This window comes from Sturnus vulgaris, chromosome 5 (genome assembly GCF_052056855.1).
Source record: "Sturnus vulgaris isolate bStuVul1 chromosome 5, bStuVul1.hap1, whole genome shotgun sequence".
Taxonomy (NCBI): domain Eukaryota; kingdom Metazoa; phylum Chordata; class Aves; order Passeriformes; family Sturnidae; genus Sturnus; species Sturnus vulgaris.
Window position 1 is genome coordinate 61,649,194 of NC_142247.1, and position 26,650 is coordinate 61,675,843.

A 26,650-nucleotide genomic window follows, 5' to 3' on the forward strand; every position below is an offset into this window, starting at 1 on the left:
TGTTTTAGAAGAATTGTAGCAAGTTTGAACTTGTCTGGCTACAACTCTGTTACTTCTTGTCATATCTTTTCTGAGTCAAATGAAGACTTCTGTAATATGCTGTGTTTTCATTCATTAATTGTTGTTTCTGTGTTGCACAGTTCCTATCTTAACCTTTTATTGATACTCAGCAGGGCATGTTGCCAACTCTCAACTCATGGCGTTTCTATATTCAGCATTGTTTTGGACATTTAAATTCTGGCCATCAGTCCAGAACTTTTGCCTGTAAATCCACTGAAGACATGGAAGGTGAAATCTTGGTGTCATTGCAAAGAGCTGGATTTTTGCCATTGAATTAAATAGCTTCAGGATATTACACATAGGTCTTCTTTATTGTGCCAGTGGTTAAATGATAAATATATGGGTTTCAACTTTAATAAAGAAAATACTGAGAGACTAAATTTGTAAACAGATAGAAGAAAATGGGAGCTTAGGGAGAAGCTCACCAAGCCTGCCATCAACATTGTCACAGATTAAGTTACTAAATTTAAATTGAGCTGCATTGAAAAATGCAGTCAAGTCTATTTCTTGGTTTAAGTCTTTAGAAGAGCAATTCACACAGTTTATTACAGGGTCTGACAGATAAGGGAAGAAATATGAAAAAAACTACAGCTCAGTGCTGAGAACTGCATTTGTGGAAGATCTGGGCAAATAAGGCTTCTAGTCCATCTCTTTACCCTCTGATGTCCCTGAAACAATATAGAGGAGGTTCCTAGATGCCTGGTAGCTTCTTTTGTTGTGCCAGCTGTATATAGGCAGAAAGACTCCCCCGCTGTTTTCCTGGAGTGGTGTGTGAAATCCTCATGTCTTCAGAGATTAAAGCCAGTTTTGTCCTCATGGAACAGCTTATCTCCATAGCTGGAAAAACAAACCTACTTTATTCCTCCTTGTTGCTATCCCATCAGTTCACATACCTTTCTTGCAAAGAAAGAAGACAGGCAGTAAATTCAGGGATAGTTGACCTTTTTTAAAGAAAGAGGAAAAGCTGAGTGTTACAGATATTAATAGCATCATTAATAACATTGAGTATAACAGTAATAAAACAGGTGAAGGTATTTGGAAAGAAGAAGCATACAGGATTTAGAGGCTATTTAATATTTTTAAATGGTGCTACATAATTTTTCACCATATCTTTATCGTCCTTTTCTTGTACCTAAGTAGACTTTCATTTGTTCCTCTTTCTCTAGGCATTGCTATGCATTGTTAAGTGACATGGTCTCATCTTATTTTTTTGGGGTACTTGCCTTATTTGGTGCACGAACCAACTTGTGTTCAGTGGATGAGCAGTTTTTATCTCTTTCAAGTTTTCACTGCGTGACCAAATACCCTGAAGACAGATCTGTAATTTCCTCACGATTCTCCTCCTCCTCTTTCCAGTGTTTGAATGTTTGCTAAGTACATTGTCATACTGAGACTGTGAGAATTAAGGTGATACATCTTAGTTTTTATGGAACTAGGACACAGAACTGTCCACTGATTTTTGTGCACAGGTTAAACTTATTTGTATGCTTTTTTTGAGTACTTTCTAGAAACTATACTTGTTCTGACTTCACTTTCTGTTGTACATGATCTGTGTTTCTCAAATACAGAATCCAAGAATTCATCTTTCAGAAGAGCATAAGTCTTTAGAAAAACACAAAAGTATAGGCACTTCCCTATTACTTGCTCGGTGCCTCTCATAGAAAAAAGTTGAAGAAAGCTGTTGCCTAATGCCATATTCAGATGTGTTAGTCATGAGGCATTTTTTCCCCCCCTTCATTCCACTGTATTTACTGCAGTCCTTCAACAAGACATGTGGGAAGGATTTATCTAGCAATCTAGCATTACCCTTTTTTTTTTTTTTTTAACTAAATTGAGAAAGGTCCTGTTATTTCTTCAGTAATGCATGTGATTGTGTTTTAAAAAAATTACACTGTACTATGCAGCATGTTTTTAAGAGAAGACTTAAATATTAAGCTTACTAGTGTTACTAGTACCTATCTTTTGAGTGTTTTACTTCTATCCTTATGTTGGTGCTTTTATAAACTTGAGTCTTGGACTCCATTCCAGCTTTTTTAGAGGGCTGTTCGTTGAGGTCACTGCTTCCTCTGCCTTTTGCTATTTACTCCTCTATTTTCATTCCCTCTCTCCTCTGGTGGACCCTGCCACTTCATTTTCTGGTTGGCTGATATTCAGTGCTCTGATGACCCATTCAGGCTTCCCATGCCAGCAGCTGACATCTCCATCTGATTTCAGTCACTCCTAATTCACCATCAGACATCCAGTGTTTTTTGTCCTTATCCCATGTCTGGCGTATTTTCCTCTTCCAAGTCTTTCACCAGTTTATCAGATCATTGCAGTCACAGGTCCTTTTTGGATCTAGTACCTCTTTCTTATTTTACCTTCAATTTCCAATTTACTCCTTGTAGCTTTGGGACAAGGAAACCAGTCCTGTGTTTCCCTGTGATTTGTGAAATCTGATTCTGTCTTCTGCTTTTAAGTCATCTGCGTTCTTTCCAGGGCAGTTTAGGAAATAGCAAGTAGAGAAAAATAGCATCTCCACTGATCTGTGTTAAGGTTTCAGTGTCCCAAGAGTCTCTAAAGATTGCAAGATTAAAGTTCTGCCTTTTTAGTCTGGATCATAATTGTTGCAAGTAGGACCTTCAGAGAACTTTGAATGCTGAATTATTTGTGAAAAGAATGACAGCCCCCTAAGTTCTCAAATTAGCCAAGTTTTGGTGAGTCTTTTACCAGTTGGGATAGGTTTATTAAAAAAAAATAACAAAAAAACCAACAACCAAAAAACCCCCCAAAAAACAAAAAAACCAAACGGAAAATCCAGCCAGATTTTACTTACTGTAGCCAGGCATGGAAGTGGATTTATTTTCTCAACCAAACTGTTCCAAGAACATATCTTTCATGTGTGTAGTGGGTGAGTTCTTGGAGTCTTGAGTTTTCACATTTTCTGTGTGAATCTGTTCTGGGAAACATATGCACTGGCTTTGCTTAGAAGCTCCTCTGGATATTGTAGTAGTAGTCATTTGGCAGCTGAAAAATGCAAAAAAATTGCACTTGAAGTGTATAAGGATATTTAGAAATCAGGGTAAGAAATCCTATTTATGTTGCTTTAATTTCAACATTCAGCAAATTATTTTGATGTCTTCAGTGTATGACAATGCTGAACGAAGTGTCAAGGGAAAACTGCTCAGAGATAATGAATAGTAGGCTTAACATACTAACTATTCTGCATTTTGCTTGTGTTAGCAAAAACTCGTGCTGCTGACTTACTGGTGAATCCACTGGACCCAAGAAATGCAGATAAAATTAGAGTTAAAATTGCTGACCTGGGGAATGCCTGCTGGGTGGTAAGTGTAACTACGTCATTTTAACTGTTCACTATTTAAAACAGGTCTTTTTATAGCCCTTTTTTTCCATTAATGTGGTTCTTTCTGTTTTAGCATAAACACTTCACAGAAGATATCCAGACAAGACAGTACAGATCCATAGAGGTTTTAATAGGAGCAGGTTACAGTACACCTGCTGATATCTGGAGTACAGCATGTATGGTAAGAACAATGCAATGTGTATTTTACAAGAGTAGAGCTCCTAAAAACAGTTGTTTATTCTGTGAGGAAACCTGATGGGGATGGTTTTGACATTTTGACACAAATACATTGTCATAAATGATGTTGTATCAGATAGCTGCTGGTGATTTCTTCCCTTTCTTTCAATTTCTCAAGCTTTTTTAATCCAAAGGAAATATTCTGGAGAGCACATCTAATTTTCATGTGATGCATTTTAAACTTGTAGTCAGAAACATGCAAGTTTAGAGAGAAAACCTATGTCTGTTTTGAATGACAAAGTGTGGCTGAAAAAGTGCAACTGCTTGTTTCATTCCAGTCCTAGAGCCTGTGCTACTGTTAGCTGCAATTACATTCCTTTTTCTTGTGTAAAGTGGCAAAACAGTGGAATACTTTAAATTGGTGCCAAGTGCAGTGAAAGCATGGATTGGATTAGGCTTGGTTCTAAACTTTCAAGAGAAGGCATTCAGTTTATTGGCATAAAATATGTGGTAATGTTCTGTAGAATTAGTTCTAACACAGAACTGAAAGTACAGCTTTTTGAGTCTTCAGAGAACAGAAAAAGTGAAAACTTAATCATGCAGCTTTCTTAAACACTAATATCTCTTTGAGGATGAACAAACTGTATGCATCTTCTCATTAAAGATAGTATGTATTTCCAAAAAACAAATTTAGGAATACCTTTGCCTATTTTAAAAGCCAAAACTTAATCAAATCTTTATATTTTACAAATGCATGTCTGATAAAGGTAAATGTGTGAGGAGGAGGAGGAGAAGACTCAAATACTAGACACAGTTTCCAGGCGTGGGTGATGAGAAGAATTACACAGCTTGGAGAGAGAGGAGGAGGAGGAGGATTGAAAGGAACATAAAATCCTACAGATATTATAAGTTCAGCAGGCCATGTGTTGGAACTAACTAACCCATAAGTGAAATCAAAGTATGCTTTCTCTGGAGTTTAATACTGGCTTTTCCTTTAGTACACAGAAGACCCATCCATTTCCAAATTTACTCTTCTATTTGGGGACAAAATGGAGAATTTTCTATTGTCTTGAAAACAAAGCATATAAAATATTCCACAGTTTGTTCTTCAGTTCTTTTAATTATTCTTCTCTTAACTAACTGCAAAATTATTATAGAGACTTTGTTCTGATGCCTCGTTTTTGTAAACCGCAGTTGAACTTCATAACTTTTATCTTATTTGACACCCTGCATTCTTCTCTAAGTTGTACCTATCACTGCTAATTTTATAGTCTTACATATTCTTTTAGTTTTGTAGCTAGAGGCACATAAAGCAGGCTAAAGTCTATCTGGAATTATGCTTAAAGATGGTGGGGTACTAAATAGCACCTAAGGAATACAATATTCTTGCAATACTTGGGGTTGCCTAGACTGTTACAACTTCTCCATGTTATATAAAATGTTACTGCTTTCTTTAAACTCAGGTAAAGAAAAAAGCATTGCTGCCACTGGAGGTATCTTAACTCAGATTCACAATTATGTATGAAATTTCAGTATTTTAATGAAAAAAATGTACTTCTGCTTTTTTGTTATGTAAGCCTTGCAGATAGTAAGACATTTGAGGCAGAAGTGCTGTAATTCTGTCTTCTGTCACAGTCTTTAGGTTTTTGCCCTTAAGAAATGTGGTAGAAATTTTATAACATTACAGCACTGATACACAGTGGTTGAATTCAATTGTCATCAAGGTATAGTTGTATAAAAACCAGCAGTCTCTCAAGCTCATAGAAAAAATTCATTATTTGAAAACCCCCAGAATCTGTTTGCATTGCTGTGTGGCTGAGAAAATGGGTCAGAGCACTGGGGATGCTGATCCTGTATCAGATGGAAAGCAGCTCTGAGGTAGGGATTGCCTTGAAGACCTTAATACCTCTTTCTGCAGAGGACTTGTAACAGAGATGAACAGCCAGGAAAGCATTCCTGATGTGCAACTGCAAACTCCCAAATAACTTATTTAGGGTGTCTTTGGAAATTGTGATATGAACCTCTTCAGTACCTGAGGCACTCAAGAACTGTGGAGTGCCAGAGTATTTTAATGCCTCTACAGCCCCACTTGCTTTCTCAAGTTTGTTTTTCCTATTTTACCTAGATTTGGTTCAGAAAATGCCCTTCTAGATCATCTTGCTCTTGTTTCCTATTTAATTTGCTCTGTTCCATGTTTACTATGTTTATAAAGAGATTGTCTGCTGGAGCAGGTGGTGTTTATTTTCAACCACAGTACAGCTCAGATACCCTGTTAGTCTTGTTGTCCAGAACTCCCAAAGGAGAGCAGAGGAGAGAAAAAAGTTCCTTTGCATGTACAAGTCCTGAGTCATTAAGGGCATTTTTGGAAGCAGTGCTGTGCAAAATGAGTGGTCCAGCAGTATTTCCTTTACTTTTTCCTTGGCAAGTTTCCATCCATCCATCCGTCCATACTTTACCTAATGTGACAGCACCAAGCACACATGAACGCTGCTTAGCTTGCAAAACAGAAGATTTTTTCCATGTGTTTTGCATCCGCTGCTATGTCAGATATATGGCACTGCTGTGTCACTGCTAGCTCAGGTCTCCATTTAAAAAATTGCAAAAAAAGGCCTTTCTTGGAACATAGTGTCTGTAGGGTTTCTGTGTCAGGGATTTATGTGTATATAAAACACACCAATCTTTTTATGTGTCCTGGATTATATGAAGGATGACTTGGAATGCTTGATAACGGGATTCTTCTGGAGTCTTGACTTGGTCTTGTACTTTATAGATCTCCATTTCAGCCTAAGGTTTTCACTGCCTTTTGCTTGCTAATGAAATAATCTTGCTCACTGAGGGTAGCACTGCCTATGTGGACCATGTGTAGCCCAGCTACTGGTTCTTGTGTTGGTTTGTTTTTATAGCATAAAGTGTGTTAAGCACAGAAGGTTGTGTTTTATCTCAGCAGCAGTAGAATGTCTTTTTCCATCATACCATTTTCTTGTCCATTTTACACAGTCTTTAATAATAAGCATGAAGATGAGGTGTTTTAACAAGGCCTCTGATAAACAGGCCCTGAGCATGCAAAGCATCTGTGTTCCTGTGTGCACAGCAACTTCCAGAATATCCCCTTGTGAATCTTCTGGGACATAGTATGTTATGTCTGAATGGAGAGCATTCCCTCCCTGGGCTCAGTAAGTTTGGGATGGCTCCATTTAGCCAGGAGCTTGATGGTTTTGATGCAGCTTCCGGGAAAGAAAAGTCCTGTTTTATTTGTATTTACTGTTAGACTTTAGTATGGGATTAGCCAGTTTCTGGTCAGGATTACTTCTGCTGGGAGTGTATGTAATCAGAGCTGTGTAAGGGCTCTACCCAAACAGCAAAAGAGGGCAAAATAACTCAGTGCTAATAATCTTGCAGTGCTGTTTCTTTGGTGTTATGTCAGTGCATAAGTAGCATTGCAAGCCAGCAGCCTGTGAGCTGAATCTTCTAATTTTAGATAGTTTGGCATGGCCCAGTTCTTGTGCCCCACTCTTCCTTGAATCAGGTTTAGAGGATGAATGTGAATATCCTCAGGACCAGTCCTCTGCTCAGGTGATCTGAGTTGCAGAGTCTCTAAGAAAAAAACAAATAAAGGAGAGGAAGAAAGAGGATGATGCATATCTTTGGAGGCTTATAATCAGTGCATGGATGAAGTGCTGTGAAAGAGGTTAGATGTCAGTAGGCTTTTCCAGACCACAGAAGAGTTGTTTGCTTGTTCAGTGCTTAGCAAAGAATTCCACAAAGTGTAACTTGCATTTTTTTCTCTAGACTTTGGTGATCTTGGTTGGAGTGATTGTTACTGTCATTTGCTGGACATGCATAAGTTTGGTTAGGGAAATTGTACAGTGCCCTTTTATTTTTCTTTTAACAATGTGGCTTGTTTAAATGGAATACTGTGCTGCTCTCATAGAAAGCTAGACACTGGGATTTTTTTCTGCATTTACTACATTCTAGAAGATGTTCCCTTCCAGTACTAATACCAAATTTAATTCTGCCAATAGGGAGATGCATCTCTCATTTTCACCCAAAAAAGGAAATAGATTTGGAGCCAGCAGTACCTTTGACAAGATTGAAACTACTCTTGATGATTTAGTTGTATTGCTTTGAATTTTCACATTAACACTATTGAGCAGGTTGCTTTCTTTAGAACAGAAACTGAACAGACACTGAGTGATTTAGCATTTCCTAAATCCCAGAAAACATGGAACACAGTACTCCACTGCTGCTGCCAAGAAATCCTGGCAAGATAAGGGAATTAGTACTGGCAGACGGCATCCCTTTGTATTGCTTCTGGAAATGACTGCAAGCATCATGATTCCCCTGCTTTTCCTTGTTCCAGTCTCCTTGGATTGGAGACAGGAAAAACACCTGAAGTGATGAATCTCATCATCTAAGTTTTGTTCATTACCTTTGGTTTGAGCTGTGGGGAAGAGGTGGCTGTGTCACAGGCTGGGACATGAACAAGGATTTTTAAGTTTTAAACACTTTTCTGAAGTGTCCTTTTTAGACAGTTGTGATTCCTGCAATATCTTCTCTTAGTAATAAGACCTAGCAAACATGACAGCTACAGTCAGCAGGAAGTCAGAAAAGGTGAAAATTGTACTTGGTGTTTTATCTACCCAAAGAGAATACAGATGATGAAAGAAAACACTACCAGGTGTGAGGGACATTCGAAACAAGGGACATGCTACTACAAGGCAAGGAGATTTACAGCAGTGGGGTTTATTCATGGGCATTGCTGTTCATGTAAGAGAACTCAGAGAAAAAGAATGAAGAATGAGCAGGATATTGTAAGTTATGATGTTAAAATTAAACCTACATGTAAGTGCTTGTAGGTAAATTGCAGGCTTGTGCTCCCAATTTACTTCCTTGTATGATGTTTTCCCTACATGGAGTAATGGAGAGGTAACTGTCCTTAACTACTCTTCCACTGTTGTAAGCCGGGAAAAATGATCATGTCTCCATGGGATCATGAGTATCATCATGTTAGTATGTGTGAGTGGCACATACCAAAGGTGTGATGACAAGCCTCAGTCTGTACGGAAGCGGTATTTTGAGGAAAAATGGAAAATCAAAAATATGGTTTCAAGGGGAGAAAAAGCTAAAGTTGCTATGCACATATTTTTCAGTAGGCATATACAGTACAGAATGCTGTTATTACTCACTGTACACCCTTTTTGAAGGTGGTGGGTGGACAATCTGAAACACTCAAAAGAAACTGATTTCCCAGTGGAGCTGACTTTCCAAAACAACCACTCAGTATGTGCATGATTCCAAGATCAGAGTACAGCAAATAAAGAACCCTGTTTCCTTTCCAAGCATCCCATGCAAGTCTCTGATTTGTATATTTGGCCTTTCTTACCAAGCACTAACCGTGCAAAATGCCTTTCATACTCTTCTCATTGCCTGGCTCTTCAGAGGGAGATGTCCATGAGAGAACAACCTGTCAGTTGGTGTGTGTATCTCAAAAAGCTTTCTGATCTTCTTTCCATGCTCCCACTGACCTGTTGGAACAGTGTTCTCAAAACCAAGCCTATTTTTAAAGCAGTTACCATCTTCTCATTTATATCTCTTCATTTCAGCTGGGGCAGAGAAGCTCTGGCCAAGAGCTGCATCTCATCTGTCAAAATAATAATTCTGGCCTATAGCTTGTTGTTCTTTTTCAGCTGGGGCTTCAATTCAGGGAGGCTGATGCAGTCCAAGTGAATTGTTCTTCCAGTCCTTTCCCAGACAGCTTTCCCTAGGCATGCATCCATCCTTCAATCACCAGATTGAGTACACAGCTGTCACACAGTGAAAATGTAGCTATTTCCAGTTGTGTGGTTAGATATGGGTCCATTATATAGTGATGCCACCAATTCTGTACTGTGGTAGATTCAGACAATCGTGTGGCAGGAAAGAAATAGATCCACTTCAGAGCCTATAAAACAGCAGTGTAACGATTCATATGCAAGGTTCACCATCTGCAGATGGAGAAAGGCAGTCTAGACTGGTTTGCTGTGAGAACCTTAGGAAAATGGTAACTAGAAATTGCCAGAACAGTCAGTAAGGATGGATGGTTGCCTTGAGCTTCTGTGCAATATGTTTAGTTAGCTGTATCTAATTTTTTATCTCCATATAATTAAATGAAATGCTGACTTCCCTTGCGGTAAATGTCAACATTAAGTAAAAAATCGTGGTATTTTAAAGTTGGAGCTTCTGTCAAAGAACTGGTTGTTAGAAATTATTACTTTCAAAGGGAAAGTAAGTAAATATGGTTAGTCTGTATTTGTAGCATCGTGGAAATTATAGACAAATACAGGTTTAAAGTGTTCTCTGCTATCTGCCTCTTGAACAAGGGTTGTTGTCAAAGGTAGATGAGATCACTGAGAGCTTGTCCAGTTGAGGGATACACACCTCAGGATGGTACCTGTAAGAATGACATTTCCACAGCCTTTCTGAGCAGCCCATCCCAGTACTCAGGCAGTCTCGCCAAAGAATTTTTTTTTCCTCATGTTTGATTGGAATTTCACATCTTGCTGCCTGTGTCTCCTCTGTGTTGTCCTTTTAATTGGGAAGAGTGTATCTTGTTCTTCTCCACTGTTGCCTTCAGGCAGTGGAGTGCAGCAATTAAATCCCTTCTCCCCTTTCCCCCTCTGAGCAAACCCAGCCCTGACAACCTCCCCTCCTGCATCCTCTGCTCAGCCCCCTAAGGCCTGAGGCCGGGTCCTCCCTGACCTTTCTCCACTTGGGCAGGGTCTCTCTCATGCTGGTGGCCCCAGGCTGGTGACAGCTGGGCAGACCAGACCTGTGGTCACTGTGTTGCCCTTAGGGTCTCCTCGTGTCATCACAGAGTGTCAGTGACCCTCCCTTTTGGGGACTGGCGAGTTGTACGTGCCTACAGTGGGTGTGAAGTGTGGGTAAGTGCTGAGAATCCCAGGATGGCCAAAGCAGCAGTGCATCCACAGCCAGAGCTGGGGCTCTCTGTGCAGCAGCAGAGATCTGCCCTTCCAGCAGCACCCACTCGGTAACAGCACGGGCTTTCCAGTGCACCACACCTTTGGACAGGGGTTTAAAGTGCAGAAGAACTCTGATACAATCCAGAGATGTATTTGTCCTTCTTACAGCTATTTATGTTTATTAATGTGTCTCTAATGCTGATTCTTTATGATAAAAACCTCGGTGTGGGTTTTATTCTTTTTTATATTAGGACAAATTAATTTAATTTATCTTGCACTGTGTAGCCAGTCTCTCCTGAAAATAGCTGGGAACATACTACCAGATTGCCACAGATGAACCTGTTATACCTTGTCTTCCAAGGATGCTAAGAACCATCATTACAAATACTTATCAGTCACAGTACCTGCCTCTGGGCTGTCCCTGTGCCCATCTGAGTCAGAAGTGTTTTTGTCCTTGGAGTCCTTCAGGGAGAGTCAGAAAATCAAATGTGTGAAGTGCTGTGGCCCCAGCCCATCCTGGGCATGGAGTCAGAGCTGTACAAAAAGGAAAAGAGAAGCATCATCATAATTTTCAAAAGGCTTAGTTTTTGTTCAGTGAGAGGTGGTGTATGTATCCCAAATCTGTGAGAGCTTTCAGCTCTGACAATACACGAGCTGATCTCAAATTCAGAGTATCACTGCAGTGTGCTTGCCTCTTGTGCTTCTCTGTAAACAGTTTTCACTGTTCTTCAATTTAGTCTTTTTAGTCCCATGGAGACATATCCAGCTATTAATACTTGATTTTTGGGATGGAAACTATATTCTTATGTAGTCTACCTTTGTGGCTAAATTCAACTACATTTCTGTTCTTCTCCAGGGATCTGTGTGTAATAGTAGTGAGTTTCTCAATGTCCTCAGGAATCGGCCCCATCAGTGTGTGCTCTCCTGGGAAAGCTGCTCCAGCTCTTCCTATAAATAAATACATTGCCATGAGATACAGAGAGGACACTTGGGTCTTCTGTCTCATCTCAGGAGAACAACAATGTTCTTCTCTGTGTTGTGTTTAGAGATCTCTCCCAGTGATCACTTCTGGCTGCTCTTAACATTTATTGCAGTTTAGAAACCTGATACTTTATGAAGTCCTTCAGATTTTTTTTCAGCTGTAAAATGAAGACTGTTGCTCTTGAGCTAAGAGTGGAATAAGAAAAGTAGTTAATGACTGTTTATTAGTGATAGTAACTTTAGAAGTTAACGGCCTCTTCATAGGATCAGCAGAAGTGTCAACAAGGAGTGTTGTTTTCTTGGCTGCTATGTGTGATTGCAATGAGTTATGTTGGCTGTAGCTCACTTGGATGACACTGCAGTTCACAGCTTGAAGAAGCCAAGTGCTCATAAATAGGCTAAATTTACAGGTGATTTAACAACTCCACATTATAAATTGGAACAGAAAAGTGTCTATTTTCAGGAGACAAATATTTTGTAGCAAATGTTCTAATGGAGTGAAATCTCATCCTAGAATTGTGCCAAGAAGCTCTGCCTCACTTTTGGAATGCTTTTCTGTATCAGTTGTTTCCCCATGTCTTGGACATGGAAAATAGTTTGATGTTTAAACCACCTGGAAAGAATTAGATTCCTGTGGCTGTTTGGGCAATTGGTGAGCCAGAGCTGAACGAGAATAGTTTAACAAATTAGACCAGATGAATCCATGTCTGGACACAAGCAGGGGCTCTCATAGTTGCTTCAGTGCTTTGCAGCTTTTCATATTTGTTACACCCATAAAGAAAAGTCAGTTTTGCCCTCACCTGACACAGGGTTAGCATCCCATGAAAGCATTGCCCGCCCTGAGGGGATCTGATATCCTGGTGTCTGTGCTGGATTCCCCATCAATATCTATCTCACCGTTTACTTCCATCATGGAAGTATTTTAAAAAACTCTTTCTGATTTAGAGTCATTGAAGAAGCTAACTGAAGTGATTAATTACAGTCATAAATAGATTTTATTTGTGATTCAGACTTTTTTAGTTCAGCCCCCAACATGTAATCTGACCCTTCAGTTACATGTGTAGCTCTTATTATATATTTAGAAACACCCGACACGTGTAGAAATACTTGACACACTCACCAGAGCACACATGAGTCTGCAAAGCCGTGTTTAAGCTCAGCTCAGCACAGCCGGGCTCTTGGGAGCCGCTTCCTGGGCAGCCTGGTGCTGCTCTGAGCCTGGCAGCAGAGCAGGAGCGCTGGGCTGGGGCTGCACTCCAGCCCTGCTTGATTTCTTTCCTTCATCCCACCTGCATGGGTGGCAGTGCCTGGACGGTGGGCACACTGCTGTGCCCCCAGCAGCCTCTGCAGGGCTGGACACGGGGCTGGACACAGATGTGACACGGGGCTGGACACAGATGTGACACGGGGCTGGACACAGATGTGACATGGGGCTCTCTCCAGAGCCCAGGTTTGTGCTGCTGCTGCACTGCAGGAGGGATGTCCCCAGGTAAGTGGCCTCTCCACAGTCTTAGATCTCAGCATAGGCCTCGAGGTGTGAATGTGAATTTCCTGTCGGTTCTGAGACAGCTCTGTGATGTTTTGCTGACATCTTATGATCAGAAGCGTTTCTTCTGAAATACCCATGACTGTGTGTGTTATGTTGTAGGCGTTTGAGCTAGCGACTGGAGATTACTTGTTTGAACCACACTCTGGTGAAGACTATTCCAGGGATGAAGGTATGACTCTTTTGAGGTATTGTAAGAGTTTCTTCCTATTTTCATATTCCTTCTCTTAAATTTCCAGTGAGGTTACAGTGGGGTTTAAGTTTCATATTTGAGTAGAACTGTTCGTACACATTGTTTTCAGAATATAAGTATGATTTTTTTTCTTTTTAGTTTTAAGTTCCACCACTAGCAGTGGGTGGGCAAAAACTCCCTTCTGCAGATATTCATCTCCTTAACAACTGCCTGAAGGAATTAAACTGCCCTTCTTGTAAGATTGCATATGTGTGGAAACCTGATTGAAAATAACATTTTAGTTTAGAAAAGAAACGACAAATTTGAACTTTATTCTATTATTCTCTTTACAAGAGTGACACTGGAATAATGTTTACATTGTGTATTTTTATTTGAATTAGGAAATTACTAATTTTTTTTTAAATCAGAGTTAACTCCTGCTTCCATCTGTATACCTGTCCATTTTCATGCTTGTTTGCTTGTAAATGCTCTTTGCAGTGGTAATGTGGGCATCATTCATTGTTCCTAAATGCTACTAATGATGCCAGAGCTCTGCTGATCCTGGAAACCTCTGCATGGATTTGCTGCAAACATTGTTGATTTGAAACTATTTCTGATTTTTTACTAATTCCAGTTTCTTTCCTCTTCTTTTTTATCCCATCCTTTCCCTGCCCCTTCCACTCCCGTATCCTTTTTTTCTCTCCCTCATAGACCACATAGCACACATCATAGAGCTGCTAGGCAATATCCCAAGGCACTTTGCTCTATCTGGAAAATATTCTCGGGAATTCTTCAATCGCAGAGGTAGTACCTCTTCTTTTTGAAAGGTGCCGTGATGCAGACAGAAGTGGAATTGCTGTTGCTGGTTGTATCATGTCCCAGCGAGGAGCATTTCCTGAAATCAAACAAAATTTTCATTTTGAAATGCAAAATTCCCAGGAATCTCTGACAATTTTTTTTTAACCCAAATGTTCTGAAAAATAACTGTTGGTACATTTTAAATTACATGGCAAAACTTGTTTGTGGCAGCTGACACTCAAACATTGTTTTGAGAAGGAAGTTCTGCTGAAAGCATCTTTCCAAAGCAGCCACTGAGCAAGCAGTGTGTTTTTTACCAGGATCAATCTATTTCTGTCTGTACCGGGCCAGTGTTAGTGTGTGCATGCAATGTACTGATTAAACTGTTGTATGTTTCTGTTTTGCTGGCAATGTTCTCCAATGCAGACCACATAGCATTGATCATTGAACTGCTGGGAAAAATCCCTCGAAAATACGCTATGTTGGGGAAATATTCCAAGGAGTTTTTCACCAAAAAAGGTAACGGTATTTATGCAACACTAATTTAAAGCATAATACTATCCAAAAGGAGAATATGTTCATTTACGGGTACTGAAGAAATATATCCATTTAATTGGAGAGCTCTTACTAAAGAAGAACTTTGGTGTAAACTTGGCTTTCTGGGCAAAGCCACAATTTGTGGTATTCATTTCAATATTTCATTTAAAACTCATTTGGGGATGTACTCAGCGAAGTGTGGATGTTAACAAGTGTCCATGTGAATCTGTTGTCTAATGTTCATGTAAGTGTGAGGACTCAAGTGATGCATAGCTTGTGGCATGGTGAAAAATCATCTGTCAGCAGCTTTGGATCCTAGCTGATGGTCCAGCAGGTGTGACTGGTAAGGAGTAATGGGGGTGGGAAGGGAATACCTGGGCAGTGGGCACTGAGCTGAGTGTGGCTGCTGTCACACCCAGGGAGCAGGCAGAGCAGGTGGCTGTGTGCCAAGTGATGGAACTTGGCCCAGGCCGCTCTTCAGGGCAGGTTTTTGACTCGTGGGGGAATGTGGTGATGCCTCAGGAATCTTCCATCCCCTCGCTGTATGAGACAGCACTGTGCTGAATGGAGGGATGGGTTCTGTCTGTCAGGAGCATCCTGTTCAGTGGTGGGGGAACAGCCAGGGCTGTCGGGCACAGCTGGGGAGGGCACTTCCCTGCTGACAGAGCTGTGATTGCCGTGCCCCTGCCTGAGCTGAGCTCTGGGCTGGGCAGCAGTGAGGTGTCCAGGGCTGAGCCTGGCTCTGGAGCTCGGGGCTGTGAGGCCAGACGTAGTCAGTGAATTCACACTCCCTTGCACGAGGGCTGCCTGCTCTGTGCTGGATATTCCTGCTGTGGCCTCCACGGATACAGGGATATTCCATCCCTGTGCCTCCATGTCCTTAAGGAGGCTGTTAATGGTGGCAGTGCAGGGAAGGGCAGCAGTGATGATCTAGGAGGGATCAGCTGCCCTTTGGGGGAGGCTGAAATGCCTCGGGCTTTTAGATGTGTAGTTTTTAGTCTGTAGATTAGGTTTATCTAATCAGGAAGTCAGTGGGCAAGCTGAAGACAGAGCTGCTGTTTGCCAGCACTCACTATGAAAGAGCTGGGGGAAAGCCAGTGAAATCTGCAGAGAATGGCTTTAAAACAAGTGCTTCCCTGCACAGCAGGCAGTGAGCTTCAGGAGCTGGCTGCCACAGCAGACAGAGAGAGGGGCTGTGTCAGGGCTTTAAACAATCTTCTGGTAACTGAGATGTACAAACTCGAGGCCCTCAGGTCTGGAAATGGATAAAGCAGTAAGAGGGCTGGGCACGAGATACCCTGCAGCACCTCCAGACAAGGGATTGCAGCTGCTGGAGTATCTCGCATTCCTACTTTCCACCTTACAGCAAACAGGTTGGCATTTTCTAATGATGCCATGGAACTGTAAAATGACCTAGCAGTTACTCAGTAACTGCAGTGTAGGCAGTGCACAGGAGAGGGCAGTTGGTAAAATTCCCATGATGTGGAGAGTCTCTGGTGCTTCCATGAGCGTCTTCAACTGCAGTGTCACACTTGTTCTCTAGGGCTGAACGTCAGTGACATTCCTCAGAGGCACTGGGGGTGCCTCTTAAATCCTCAGGGTGGGATTTAAGGTAGGATTAAAGGCTTGGTTCACCAACCACACAACATACAAGTGCAAGTTTGCTGTGGAAGCTTAAATAGGCTGGATCCCACCTGTTTCTGCATAAACCAGAGAATCTCAAATGCAAGACAAAGAAGTAGCAAACCAAGCTGCTTTTTCAGATCATACCAGTTATTCTACTGTTGCAAGCTGGGGAAACTGAAATATTTTGTGGAAGAAAACTAGAAATGGCAAGTGTCCTGCTTACTTGAGCATCTTTTCTTTGCATCAGGCACCCTTTCCGTTTTCCCTGGCCACCCCAGTACTGGCAGCCTCTGGTGTCCCCAGCCAAGATTTGTGTGTGGTGGGCTGGCAGGGTATGAGGTACAGGCTCCAGAGTTGGCCAGCAGGCTGCTGTATTTTGTACTTGCTTGTGGCCTGAGCACTGGAGATCAGAAGCCTTGTGAGACAGGACTGAGGCTCTTGGGAGAATTTCTCTCTGTGGTCTAAGGGCGGGCTTAGAAATCTTGCTGTTGAGCTCCTGTTTAGAAAACATCAGTCTTGGGTGGAAATCAGGAAATCACAATTTGAGTTTTACTCCTGTCCATGAGCAAGTTTGACTTCAGAGAGATGATTTAAGCATTTGAGTTCTGCTACTGAAGTCCCAGGCACAAAAAGAAAGATGTTAATAACTTAAAGAGTTTACAGGATCAGGTTCTTTTTCAGTAATTGCCTGAAGCAGTTTTAGACATTCAAATAGGAAGACACATTTAAAAAAGGAAAAGCATTTGTAAGTTATTTCTTATACTGTAACACAAATGCTCACATATTTTTATAGGGTCTCATCTTGATTGAGCCCAGTAATAACTCCAGGGAGTCCTTTTCTTCAGTGTCTTCATAGAAGCTATTTTGACTGTAAAAATTATTAATATGTTTTGGCATTAAAACGTAAAACCCTTTTGTTTTTCCTAGACCATGGTGCCTTTTATTTTTCTTCTGGTATTTGTTAGTCCTTTTTTCCTTGTGAGTTAAACCTGTGCAAGATAGTGGCCAGGTGCTGGCTTTGCCCTTAGGAAGTGAACAATGAGAAGCAGTCATTGTGATGCTGCTCATTTGCCCTCCTGGAAGGGAGGGAGGGCTCCCTCCACATTCCTTGCTTCCACCCAGTGCACCACCAGTCCTTCACATCATCCATGTGTTACTGTTCAATAATCCATCCTCCTCTTACTTGGTGACACATCTTGAATTTGTCTTTGACAAATTTTATAGACTAGCTCTATTTTTTTTTATATTACGGTCAACAGAGAAAGCTTAAAGTAGCATTTTTTTCTCCCAGGTCCTTCAGATTTTTTTTTTAGTGATTTCCTTCTGGCTTAACATTCAGTTTTTCAGAGGGATCATTGCTGCCTCTGCTTTGACAACAGGAGTTCTACAGTTCTGACAACTCCGTTGTCCTCCGTGGATTATCTCCTGTGTGCTTCACTATCAAAAGTCCAAATAAAGAGCTTCTCTGAGGAAGTTCTCAGCATTACATTTTTGGTATTTCTTTGAAAATTTATGCTAATGCCCTGAATACAGATAGTGTCAGACTGGTGGGGCTTGTGCTTTGTTAATTTCTCCCTTAAATATAGCCTTGCTCTCCTCCAACTACGTGGTACAAACATCTTGAACCAGATGAAAATATGTGTTGGCAGACACCTCCATTTCTTGTGCTGCTCTTATCCTTTAGGATGGAAATGAGAAGGACCCACATGAAAATTATTTCTTAGACATTTTGTCCACCTGAGTGGTGTTAATCGTCTTTTACTGTGTTTTGTTTCCATAGTTAGCATCATGAACCTTACTGAAAACTGAAACATTAGTTTGAAAGCGTGGCCCCCACACCAATAATTTTTACTGTACCCTGTCTTCTTCAGTGCTCTTACAATCCTCACAGAATTTCTTGTGGAAAACTTCAGCCATAGTGCTAAAACAGTTTGTTCCTTAGCAGAAAAACTGCTGAGTATTGTGCTGGCCTTACCATGGGCATTCACAAATGGACATTCACAAAATAAGGAGTACTCAAATAGCAAGAACTCTCCTTCCATGGTGGCACCAGGAGTCTCACTCTGCAATCTTACCTTATCAGGTCTGAGGGAGGAAAGATGCTGGAAATGACAAAATGAGAGTACAAAGATGAAGACAGTGCTGGATGGGAGCACACCCACCCTTCCTCAGAGCTAAGCTGTATTTGGTACATGATTGCAGCAGCCCTTGCAATGAATGCTGGGAGCTGGAGAAACCATGGACATGACTTCTTTTTTTTAGTAATTTTTTGCTTGCAGTCAGTAACAAGTGGCTTTTCTATCACTTTTTGGCAGTATTTGAGCTCATGCTTTCCTGTTACACAGTTTTACTACCTGTTCTTTTAAGTAGTCACCAGTACACTCTTTTAGAAACCTTCCAAAAGGTAAGATTTTCAGCAATTAAATTTCAGGGTTGCACAAAGATTTAAAGGACTGAGAGTGAGCCTGGAAATGCATGTGCTGCTCCAAGATGTGCTGTCCTTCCTGTTACTTGGGGCAGTTGTGGGCCCAAAGCAGAGCCTTTCTGTGTCTGTGGCTACTGATGGGACACACCTGGAGTTCCTGTTACTAGCAGGACTCCTGTGCAGCTTGTGGGTGATGGATTGTTTGCACACTTGCTCTTGTGGGCACTTGCTGACAGCAGCTGGAGAGCTGCTTTTTCAAGCACTGCACCCTGCTTAGAACCTATTGCTGAGGCAGCAGACACAGGGCCTGCTGAGCCTTTGGGGCTTTTAATCCATTGCATTGAGATGTTCAGCCCCTGGGGCAGTCAGATGGACACGGGTTACTTCTCCTGCCCGGGAGCTTCTCTAGCAACAGGCACGGCAGGAACTCCGGCCTTGGGCTGATGTCTGATGGCATTTTATGGGCAGTAGGTTACAAGCACCACGCTGACAAAGCATTTGGCTTATGAGAAGCGTGGCCTGGATGCCCCATCTCGGGTGGTGAAGTGAGCTTGTGAAGCCCATTCAGCCTCCAGTATGGGGTGAGTCTCCATCACTCTCCTCAGTGCAGAAGCACCACAGGGGTCACTCAGGTCCTTTTTGCAGTGTCCCATCGGGGTTGTCTGGCACATAGATGTGCTCGAGAAGAAGGAAGATGGCCGTGGGCTGCATTAGGAGTAAAGAAATTCAGCAGGAAACAACTGCCCTTGTTTCAGCTGGTCCCCAGAGATCAGAGGGGCTGGGTGTGGCAGGGCATAATTACTGATTGGAACAGATCAGGCACTCTTAAGTCTGGTCACATTCAGTAAGAACTTCAACACACACAGATTCATGGCTAGTGTAGTTTGTTGAAGCAAAAGGCCGTAGATTCATTAGATGGTTGGTGATAAATGCACTGGATTTGCAAAGTGTAAGTGCACTACATACAGGTGTTCCTGGCTGTGGTCTGACACAGTCAGAAGGCAGATGTTACCAAAGAGATGTCCCTGCTTTGGGGAGCAGAGAGGAGCAAGCCCATTGACTTGTCTGCAAGATGGGGTCCTATTCCCATCCTGTCCAAGGAAGATTTCAAGTATCAGATTTATACTTTTGGGAGAAGTGGAGGTGCAGCTGTAGTCAAATTCCCTGTTAGTGCTGTCATGGTGAGGGGGCAGCCACACCACATGCGAATGAGGGATGTTGAGAGCCTGGACTGCAAAGGCTGTGGGTCTGGGACAAGGTGACACCTCAGTATCTCTGCCTTCTGACGGCAGCAGTGAGGGTTGTCTGTCCTGACAGCTGCTCATCCCTCTCATACCCACAGTAATCCCTTCCTCACGTACCTCATGGCACATCTCATGGCTCTGGGCCTCATTCCTACACAGTGGAGGAGAGTTTTCCCCATCATGCTGGATGACCTGTGGACAAAGCTGGATAGTGTAGCTGGTTTGAATGGCAGAACGATTCTCACCTCCTGCCTTTTGGTCTGGGACACATTGCCGGGTTGGCAGAAGTCCCCTTTCTGGGGGGAACTCCAGTCCTGCAGCTGCCAGCACTTATGTTGGTGGTTGGTTGGAAGAGACCTGGGCAGCAGCAGGTGCTTCCTTCTCAGGAAAGATTCGACCAAGCTTCCTGGGGATGTTTTCCTGGGAGACAGAACAGAATCTGTGGAGCACCAAACCTCTGCTTGGCTTGGTTAGGAACGAATCAGTGCTCTGCTGCATTGCTGGTAAATGCCACGTGGCAAGGCAAGGACCTGGCAGAGTGAGGAGAGGCCTGCAGTGCCGTTTGGCCATGGTGTGAGCATGAGTATGAGTGAGTGCCTGTGTGCACGGGAGAGTGAAGAGAGCAGAAGAATCCAAGTGTAACATACTGGTGGCTGTAGGAACAGTTTTTGGCACTGACATGGAACATATTCATCTCCTTGGAGGACCTCGAGCAAGCTTGGTGTGCGCTGCCATTCCTAAACAATGATTGCCAGCCTGGTCAAGGTGCTGTGAATGCAGAGTGGGAGAAAAATGAAACGGGTTAGTCATTGACGTGAATAACAAGGTGGTTTTCTAATGCCATTAATATTTCTGTTTGCAGGAGAACTCCGACACATTACCAAGTTGAAACCTTGGAGTCTTTTTGATGTGCTTGTGGAGAAGTATGGTTGGCCTCATGAAGATGCTGCACAGTTTACAGATTTCCTGATCCCCATGCTAGAAATGGTCCCAGAGAAACGTGCTTCAGCTGGAGAATGCCTTAGGCATCCGTGGCTGAATTCTTAGCAGAATCTTCCAGCTCTTTAAAAAAAAAAAAAAAAAAAAAAAAAAAAAAAAAAAAAAAAGCCAGCAACCACTTTCCAATGCGTTGGACCTAAATGGTGACTGTCACAAAATCTTTAGCAGGATCACACGTGAGCTGGCTTCAATCCTCAGACCTTTATTTTGCTTGAGGTACTGTTTGACATTTTGCTTTTTGTGCACTGTGTTCTTGGGGAAGGGTAGTCTTTTTGTCCTCAGCTAGTAGTTTACTCACCCACTTTCTTCAGAAAACACTTAACGTGTCTTTAAGCATTGTTTCTTGTGTTGTGTGACATTCAGATGTCAGATTTTTGAACAAAAGAAACTTCCCCCCATGTGTTTTGGCAAGTTTTGTAACTATTTATGAAAAAAAAATATTTTAGCTGATGCATATTATATAATTTACGAGTGTAAGAAATTTATCAAGTCAGAACTGAGTTACGGCGAGGAATTGTACAATTTTATCTTCTGGCAAAGGGATGTCATTCTTGTATTATAGTGTATGTAAATGCACCCTGTAAATGTTTATTTCCATTTAAATATGGGACTGGGGACTCAATTTCAGAGTAAAGCAACTAAGTTTTAGAGAGCTTTATAGCAAACCAATTGCATGTAGTGGACTTTAAACTGCTTTAAGGAATTGTGTAAACTTTCTATTCTGTAGCAGTTCCTGTTCATTGGGTTTTAAACAAAGTGGCTCTGGTTTACAGGATTTCATTCCCCAAATGGCACTTTAAAGGAAGGCTAGACTTCTTTCTAATAAAGTATGCATTATCATTTAGCACTCCCTTTTAGAACTTTTGCCTATTTTAAGTGCTTTTAAGAAAAGAAAAATAGCAATTTCCCTTACAATGTGATAGTGAAGACATGGTACCATATGGTGTTGCCTTTTTATAAGCACTGTAAGTTGTACTATACCTTAAGAAAAAGAAAAAAAATTAAAAGTAGAGCATGAGAACCACTCTCTGTGTAGAATTACTGATCTTTTATAATAAAAGTGTGTGCTTGGCATCAGTTAAGGAAGGATATAGCTGCAGATATTTACAGTGCAGTGGGTAAAATAATCCAAGAAGCAAGATCATGCTCATTCCATTCATAGCTTTACATGTTTCTAAAACAAATTGCACTAGCTTTATTCTTTCCCATCCGTAGACATACGACTGCCCATTGTAAGTTGCACGCAACAATTATGTGTTTCCTAGGAAAAAAAGCTGCATAGGCTGAAGCTTATAGGCAATACAGATTTTAGAATGTACAGTACGGAGGTGTGTTTGGGCCTCTTTTAGAAGTCAGTGGGATGAATGTAAGCTTACTCCTGATCTTCATGTAACTACAGTGCCACTTTTTTCTTGACTTTGTCCATATAAAATTTATTCACATGCCTTTGCAATAACTAGATTGTGAGAAGATAGCCCCATGCTGTAACAATAACCAGTTGTTTGAGGTGCTTGCAGTTGTCTAATTAAAGTGTTTTGTTTTTTCAGACAGTGTTGCTGGTCATTGGAATCTTTGCCTAGCCACGACTCAGCTGTGGGGGTGCTGGAGGGCTGGGAGGTGGGGGCTGGCTTGTCCTGGTCAGAAAAAGGAAGCTTCTTCCCATGTTTATTTATGAAATATATCACCTGGTGTCTGTCAGAGCAGCCCCACGGGTTTTTGTGAAGGGAGGGGCTGGGAGGGAGTGGTTTGCTGGGTGAAATGTGACCAAAAAAAAAGCGTCTTTCCTACCAGCTGTTCTGTAACAAGTCCTGTAAACAAGGGAGCGATTGTCCCGTCCCCAGGGCTGGGGCAGCCACTCCTCCATGGAACTGCCAAGGCACCGCAGTGCGGAACACCCTGGTCCGGGGAAACTTGTCCAGTGCTGAGGCCCCCACGGCAGTTGGGCTTCAGGACCCCGTGTCTTCACCCTCATCACTCGAACTGCTTTTAGTGCCTGCAAGGACAACACTGCTCAGGAGGACGATGCCACAATGGACTCACACTGGAGGTAAAAATTACGTTCAGCTTCACACCCAGTCCAGCTCTGTAGTGCTTGTTAGAAACGTGTTCTTGAATACACAGAAAGTGCTGGCACAGGAATGAAGTGCCAGGGCAGCCCAGGGCTGGCACAGCTCTGCCCTCTGCCTGGCCTTGGTGCTGCAGCAGCACTGGGGAGCCCTGCAAAGGCCTCGTCCTGTTCTGCTCCCTGTATTGCACTACGACCTTACCAAGCACAGTTGGGTTATTTTACATTCTCTTGTATTTGAAATGTTGTCAGTTCTTGGAGGTACAGAAGACGGGCAGACAACCAGATCTGAACGCTGGGGTAGACAGGATGATGCACATTTTTTTTCCAAAATCAGTGTCTGAGCAGCTGCACAGAGGGAGGGTTGGGTGTTTCTGGTTTTGACAGCGTAATGCTGTCCCTACACTACACATGCTAGTGTAAAATGTGAATTCTCGTGTGCATTCTGCAGAGTCAGCAGGTGTTCAGGAAAGCATTTCTAGTGTATGATTTTAACTATGAAGATTTTTTCAGTAGTAAGAAGCAAATTAAGTGGCCCCCTTCTTTTTCACGTTACAAAGAATTACCATTGCTTTTTAGTGGGGAGGAGCAGCCACTTCCCCTCCTGTGCCGTTCCAGCATTCCCACTGGTTCCCCCTCTGGTCTGAGGTGGAGCCATTGAGCACGGTCCTGTTGTGTGGGCAGGACTGAGAGCAGTCACTGCTGGGATGGAAGGATGCCCTCACCATGGCAGAGTAACTGCACAGGTGAGCACAACAGCACCATCTCAGCTGCCGCTTGCTGCAGCAGCAATAAATAAATGCCTTCCCTTACAAAAACCCGAAACTGCTACCCAAACAGTTTGTAACATTCTGTACCCTGTTACAGCACCACCCACTGAGCTCTCCCAGTACACCCCAACGGGAGGGCCTGAGGAGGCACCAGAGAAGGGAAAGAGGAAGGTACTGCAGCAGGCACTGCTGCCCTGCTCTGTAACCAAGGTCAGAACACCTCCAGCATAAATATCCATCAGTGCCCCTGATGCCCCCTATCAGTAAACTGACCCAGGACTCTGCTGTGCTTGGGGTGGTTATTCCTCAACCTCTAGAGGGAGCAGGGGAAAGAATACCCCTCCTCCAGCCTGTTCCACATCTGTCTGTGCTACAGAGGTGAAGCCACAGCTGGAAACTGCAGAGAAGCAAAGAGCCTTGCAGACAGCAGAGGAGATCAGATACTTAAGGCCACTTTCCTGCTGATAATAGCACCCTTTCAGGACAAGTAGGTAAAACTGACATAATTGTGATTTATTAACATGAATTAAAATGCCCAACCAGTGCTGCAATGTGACAGTATATTAAAAAAATTAAAGATCATATACTGTACTACTTTCACAAAGATCACACTTTTTTTTTGCAAAAGACTTATTATATACAATACTATATCAAATGAAAGAAGCTTTAAGCAACTTTACAAGCGAAAGAAATACAGTATTTACAGCACTCGTCTGAGACATTAGAAACAGTCTATACATTAAATTACAATTTCTGCAAATAACTGATGAAACAAAAAGCCATGTCCACACCAAAACTATAAAAATCTGTATTGCATTGTTTCCTATCTCTATGCACACAAAAAACTGTTGACAGAAAATGGAAAAAAAAACTGTTAGTGCCATCACTTAGCCTGTGTACTTATTTAATTACATATGTATAAAAGTAATATAGAAAACTTTCACTAAATGAATTTAACTGCAACAATAAAATTTTAAACATTATGCAGCATCAAACCTACTGCCAGAAAAAACAGCTGGAATGTCCACTTACAAAATAAAAAGAAATACCAAATACTGGCTTAACAGCACGTTTTCAGGAATTTTAAAAAGCAAAAAATGGAAAGGATACAATGGAAGAGCACTGGTGTTTGCTTTTATACAAAGTATCATGTACAAGCTTTAAAAAGTACCTTGAATAGGTACATATTAAATATACAGTTTATATTACAGAACATTTTAAAAATGCTTATAACTAAAGGGATCCGTTTTAATGCCACCCTGACCCATGGTAATTGTTCTGAAAGGTGGGTGGCACCTGTGCTCTGTGGATGGGGATCTGTCCTGGCACGGGCGAGGCCTGCTGCTGCCCTTGCACTCCGTGGGGAAGGGTCACGGAGCCGGGGTGAGGGCAGAACCCGGAAGCAGTAGGTGTTGCAATACTGTTTGGTCCTTGAGGTTGGATGTGAGGACCCTGACCAGGGAGTGGGCAGTGAGGTCCTGTGCCAGCAGGCTGATGTTGAGGTCCAGGTCCTAACGTTGTGTGATGTGAGGCTTGCGAGGAGTAGGAGGAGACGCTTGTGTGAGCATTGGAAGGGAAATGGGGGGGTCCTTGATGCGATGGGTGGTGTAACCCTTGTGCTGATGCGGGGTGGTGCCCCGAGCCGATCACGTTGGAGGGAGGGGGCGGCGGGGGAGGCGGTGCCGAGTTTACAACGTGCTGGTGTTGTGCTTGCAAACCTTGGTGTCCCGTGGAAGGATGGGGAGGTTGGTGGTGGGGGAGAGGACCTGGTGGTGGAGGTGGTGGTGGCAAATGGTGACCAGCAGCTTGAGAATGAATGTGTGATCCAGGAGCCACTGCCATGGCGTGAACTGGACCAACAACATGTGCTACAGAGTGCTGCTGATGAGTACTTTGCTGCTGGACAAGGTGGGGACCTGGAGCAGGGGGTGGTGGAGGAGGAGGAGGAGCAGCAGATGCCGATGCCTGGTGATGAATACTGGGGTTCTGAGAGGGCAAAAAATGCCCTGCAGCTACGTGGTGTCCTGGCACTGTTTGCTGACCCGCAGTGCCAGGAAGTGCTTGATTTGGTCCAGATGAAAACACAGTCTGTTGGGGTATGCTGCCCTTCAGCTGGCTGTAGCTCTGAAAGTTTCCAGAGGGCTGCTGGCTTTGATAGTAAGTAGAAGAAGGGGGTGGAGGGGGTGGGGGAGGTGGCGCATTGCTGTTCAAATTTTGTTGGTTAAACTGGCTGTAGGAAGCTGAAGATTGTCCTGATGTTGTCTGAGTGAAGAGCGGGCCACTAGCCTGCGCCTGATTACTGGGCTGGAGGGTCGGTGCTGCAGGGTAGAAGTTTCTGTGTGTTTCCCTCTGGGGCGTTCCAACTTGAGGTGACTGTGGATGATGAGGTCTGTATGGAGATCCCAGCTGCTGTGAGTGAGGCTTTGGTGAAAGGTAACCGTGCTGCACAGGCGCATGAGGGGTAGAAGACTTGGGGGGATTCTCTACGTGAGGCGAAGGGGGGCAATGCAGCTTCAAAGGTGCAGAAGGCAACTTCTGTGAATGTGAAAGTTGCTCAGCAGAGCTGCGCAGATGTGACTGAGATGGATGATTTTTTGAAAGTGCTTGGACGTTGTTTGTCACCTGTTTCTGTTGCACCTCAGATTTTGGATGATTCGCACATTCAGACTCAGGTGCATTAGCTGCAGTTTCCCAGTGCGAATCTGGTTTTGAGGGTGTTTTCCCAAGTGGCTGTGCTGAAACTACAGGACTCGGTGAAGAGGGCTGGAATGAAAAGAAAGGCAGTCAGTGCTCAATGTTCAAAATATTCAACCATACACACGATAAACGAAAAAGAACATCTCAGAACACTCTCCTCCCAGATTGTGAAAAAAAAAAAGTGCTGAGGCACAGGATGTATTTGGTGTGAGAAAAACATCAATTATAGAGTAAGATTAAGAAGGCACTAT

At 42.7% G+C, this 26,650-nt stretch overlaps 2 protein-coding genes across 15 annotated transcripts in view; one reads left to right on the forward strand and one right to left on the reverse strand.

Annotated features, from left to right (window-relative positions):
• Nucleotides 1-22,413, forward strand: part of SRPK2 (SRSF protein kinase 2) — a 129,483-nt gene extending 107,070 nt beyond the window's left edge. For 3 of the 11 annotated variants that reach the window (XM_088165830.1, XM_088165832.1, XM_088165831.1), the window contains 6 exons: nucleotides 3,283-3,383; nucleotides 3,477-3,584; nucleotides 13,169-13,238; nucleotides 13,950-14,042; nucleotides 14,463-14,555; nucleotides 20,731-22,413. In XM_088165830.1, coding sequence (XP_088021956.1) covers nucleotides 3,283-3,383; nucleotides 3,477-3,584; nucleotides 13,169-13,238; nucleotides 13,950-14,042; nucleotides 14,463-14,555; nucleotides 20,731-20,915 — 650 coding nt within the window. In that variant the 3' untranslated portion in view covers nucleotides 20,916-22,413. Of the gene's footprint in view, nucleotides 1-3,282; nucleotides 3,384-3,476; nucleotides 3,585-13,168; nucleotides 13,255-13,949; nucleotides 14,043-14,462; nucleotides 14,556-20,730 lie in introns of all 11 variants that reach the window. The other 8 variants (XM_088165833.1, XM_014869026.2, XM_088165835.1 and 5 more) reach the window with 3 other exon arrangements.
• KMT2E (lysine methyltransferase 2E (inactive)) overlaps nucleotides 20,885-26,650 on the reverse strand; it is a 60,081-nt gene continuing 54,315 nt past the window's right edge. For all 4 annotated transcript variants that reach the window (XM_088165828.1, XM_014869025.2, XM_014869022.2 and 1 more), the window contains one exon: nucleotides 20,885-26,465. In XM_088165828.1, coding sequence (XP_088021954.1) covers nucleotides 24,951-26,465 — 1,515 coding nt within the window. In that variant the 3' untranslated portion in view covers nucleotides 20,885-24,950. The remainder of the gene's footprint in view (nucleotides 26,466-26,650) is intronic.